Source organism: Cucurbita pepo, chromosome 9 (genome assembly GCF_057944985.1).
Source record: "Cucurbita pepo subsp. pepo isolate OVF chromosome 9, ASM5794498v1, whole genome shotgun sequence".
Lineage (NCBI taxonomy): Eukaryota > Viridiplantae > Streptophyta > Magnoliopsida > Cucurbitales > Cucurbitaceae > Cucurbita > Cucurbita pepo.
The window spans coordinates 10,473,266-10,477,221 of record NC_141806.1 but is presented as its reverse complement, the minus strand read 5'-3'; the positions used below and the strand labels follow the sequence as shown (position 1 = coordinate 10,477,221).

Sequence of the window (3,956 nt, the reverse complement as noted above, 5' to 3'; positions counted from 1 at the left end):
ACCAGAGAATGCTCGCCCGATCAGAAAGGGGGCCTAGGAGGCATGCGAACTGACTGGTGGGTCAATACTCGCACGTGTGGAGGAAAATTAAGTACACATCCCGATTGCCCATTATGATGGCTGTTCGCAGGAAAATAGACTGTTATGATAGGTCATTTTCATGAAATTGTATGTGTTATCATTTAACCCCAATAGTGGGGTCACTTACTGAGTATTTCTTAAAATACTCAACCCATGTGTTACTTCTATTTCAGGTAAATGCAAGGCATCCCTGAACGGCTCACGACGACATCACAACTCGAGACCCTGACACATGCATAGGGTACTCCCATTTAATTTTCTTAGACTTAGTCAAGCTCAACACATATCGGGAACATCTTTTGAAGCCTAACGAAGGAAGGTCAATTGAGTCAATTAGCAACTGAGTTACGAAATAGACATATGGGAAAGCTGCAAGCAGACATCAAAACGTCAAAAAGAGTGGGCAAGGAACAATGTCAAGCAATAAAATTGAGAAGTGGGAAAGAAATACCCTACAAAAGAGGTGAAATTAAAGAACACATTAACAACCACTCCACTAATACATAATAGAGAAAGGAGGAAAATGCTAGACAAAAGAAGCAGGCTCCAACACAAGAATGAAGAGTGTAGTAACATTAAGGTAGTAGTATTAAATGAAGAGTGTAGGTGAATGAAATGGTAACGTACACAAAAATTAGGGAAACTTGCATACCTACCAGGCTCGAACATTACAATGTAGGTGAATGAAATAGTAACGTACACAAAAATGAAAAATAAAAAATGCCAGTTCGACTATATGATACTACAATCTTGAACACTTGTGAATTTTTGTATTTTTTTTCTAATTAATTAATGTTGTTGATAATTATATAAGGTGGAACCATTTATCTTGTATCAATTCAATAATTTCTCTCTCAAATTATTGAATACTTTATTTTCACAATTTTTTTTTGCATTTTTTATAGCATCAATTATAATTACACAAAAATGATATAAAAAGTCTCAAACTTGTAATAACCTCCACCATGGAGATCTTAAAAAAAAAGACATTATAAAAAACATATTATAGCATTTTGTTTTGCTATAATTTTTACATGTACAAGCAAAGTAGAGAGAAAGCTCAAACATATACAGACCACCATCCCTCCCAACATGAATCCAAGCTAACACAATAACAAACATAAACCACAAATTCCCTAATCAAACCACTGAGCCAATCATTATAAATTCAAAAGATCCAATCACAAACTGCTATTAACTTCAACTATGGTAGTTTTGGACTCCATGACCGAGTCATAAGAAGCATGTAATCCAATCAAGATATAGTAAATTAACAAAATCCCAGTCCAGATTCCAAACCTTTCAAATGAAGCTTTGTCGATGGAGCCAAGAAGGAAAAGGTTGATGGCGATCGACAGTGAAGGCAACCACGGGACGAGCGGCACGCCCCACACGCGAGGCTTTTTGGCCTGTGGGACACCGAGCCATAGGGCCAGAGTTGAGAGAAACCATATGGAATTGGAGACCACCAAGCCGATCCAGTCGTCGCTTGAGCTCCAGTATACGGCGGTTGCTATTGAAGATCCCAGGATTAGAACCAGGCAGATTATGAGCTTGTTTCGGTCGGATGGTGTCGTTTCACCGCTGACGTAGTAGCGTCGGACGATCAGGCCGATGGCTACAAGCATGAAGATGAAGAGGGTGGAGATAGAGAGGAGGTTCGAGAGGATTCCCAAGCTTGTAAAGAAGGCGATTATTGCTGTTGCAGCGAGCATTGTGGCTGTTGCATTCACTGGAGTGCCAGTCCTTTCATGCACTTTGGCGAACCATGGTGAGATCATGTGGGTTCTGGCAATGTGCGTGAGATAGCGTGCCTGTCCAACAGCATTAACCAACAAAACGGTGGTCATGCCTTTAATAGCACCAGCAGCCACAATGTACTTAGCCCAACCCCATCCAACAGCCTCAAAAGCCATCGAAAACGGCGCGTCCTCATCAATTTGTTGGTACGGCTGCATCAAGCACAAGGTAACTGCAAGAATGCAATAGGCTAATGTGGTGATCACCATTGACCCAACAAGACCAATAGGTATATCTTTAGCAGGGTTCTTAGTTTCCTCAGCCATTGTCGAAACGGCGTCGAATCCAACGTATGCAAAGAACAAAACGGCAGATGCTACGAAGATGCCACGAGGGCCATAGGGGGCAAAGGGAGTGAAGTTTTTCGGGTTGGCCTTGGTGAGGCCGGCAATGACAATGAAGAGGATGATGGCAACGTGGAAAATGGAAGCAACATAGTTGAAGCGGGAGGAGCCTTTGGTGCTGGCTACAGCCAAGGTGCAAATGACGACGATGACAATGATGGCAATAGGGTCGAGCTGGTTGTAGGAGTCGGGGAAAGACGAGACGTGGATGCGAAAATCGTTCGGATGGTGATTGCACAAAGTTGCAAAGTATGAAGTCCATGAACGGGCCACAGCAGCGCTACCAATTACATATTCGAGGAGGATGTTGCCCGCTGCGATGAATGCCACGAAGTCTCCTAGTTCTACCCTTAGGTAGGCGAATGATCCACCTGAACAAATAATTACGATGCACTCGTGTAGTTAGTAATTTAGGAAAAACCAAAAGGAAATCTAAAATAATTTTAAATTTAGATTATTGTGAAAGTATGGTCTTTATATTTATATCTATTTCATACTTCTTGAATTCAAAATCTAAATTTTTTTTCAACCAATTAAGATGTCATGCTAAAAATTTCAATAGAATATCACTTCATGTCATTATCTCTGCCCAAAAACAAAAATAAGACCACTTCATTGAAGAAGAAGAAAAAAAAAAGCACACATTATAAACTTTTTTAATTTTTTTTTTTTTAATATTCAAAATAGTATTATTAGTACACATTTTTAAAAGACTGATAAGAAATAGATAAGCGGTCTCCATTCATATATTGAGTTTTAAAATTTTTAAAATTTTCTTTTAATTTAAAAGTTAAGGTATAATTCTTTTCGAGAGTATCTCTAATAAAATTAAAAGATAATTTTTTAATAGTCAACCGACAGAAAAGAATTAGTAAACCTTAATTCATTAATGTAAAAAGAATGAAATAATTAATAAAAGATTAATATATCATGGAAAAATACAGGGATAAATGTTTAAAATTTTAAAAATAGAAATTAATTTAAAAAATTAATAATAAAATATATAATATTTTGACCACAAACAGAGACAAAATAGAAAAAGGCACGTACCAGCTGCTGGAATCTCCACGGCAAATTCAGTGTAACAAAAGACGGAAAGCATGGCGGAGACACCGGAGACGACATAAGACAAGACAACAGCTGGGCCGGCGTGTTTCTTAGTCTCAAGACCGGTGAGGACGAATATTCCGGCGCCGATGACAGCGCCGATACCGAACCACATAAGGTCCCACCATGTGAGGCTCTTCTTCATCTCGTGCTGGCTGCGAGCCTTCATCTCGACGAGCTCAATGTGCTCCCCAGACCTGGTCGTGAGCCGATCCAAGAGCCGGGCCGGCGTCGCCTTCAACGCTTTAGTGTAATTTCCCCAACTCTTAAACGACTCCTCTGGTAGAAAATCTTGCTTCGAACAACCACAAGATCTTCTTCTGATTCCTTCTTCACCACTAGCGTCACCGTTCGGTTCGCCCATTATGAATTCACACTCAAACAGTCAACCAAAAAAGAAATTAATCGGGAGAATCAAGTAACTTAAGACAAGGCGGGAGAATAAGAAAGGAAAAGGGGGTTTATAAAGGAAGCAGAGACGACCGGTGACAGTCGGTAGACACAGTGGTTTCAGAGTCTTGAATATGAGAGGAAACTGACATGTGGAGGTTAATTTGGCAGTCACATTTGTTGTACCAAGGTGTGGTTTCTAAATTTAATCATCTCAACTGCTAAAAGGGCTTA

General features: G+C 39.8%; 1 protein-coding gene across 1 annotated transcript; it reads right to left on the bottom strand.

Moving 5' to 3' along the window:
• Positions 1 to 1,262: 1,262 nt before the first annotated feature.
• On the bottom strand, positions 1,263 to 3,696 carry LOC147791294 (cationic amino acid transporter 1-like). The gene is made up of 2 exons (XM_087127182.1): positions 3,276 to 3,696; positions 1,263 to 2,596 (listed from the first exon to the last, which is right to left on the bottom strand). Exons 1-2 carry the CDS (start codon positions 3,694 to 3,696, stop codon positions 1,263 to 1,265), a joined length of 1,755 nt encoding a protein of 584 aa, XP_086983308.1.
• Between the last annotated feature and the right edge of the window lie 260 nt (positions 3,697 to 3,956).

Excerpts from the sequence above, each read along its gene's own strand:
- LOC147791294 (XM_087127182.1), bottom strand. The coding sequence starts at position 3,696 with ATGGGCGAACCGAACGGTGACGCTAGTGGTGAAGAAGGAATCAGAAGA. Across the intron at positions 2,597-3,275 it reads CGTGGAGATTCCAGCAGCTG|GTGGATCATTCGCCTACCTA; the intron begins GTACGTGCCTTT and ends TTATTTGTTCAG.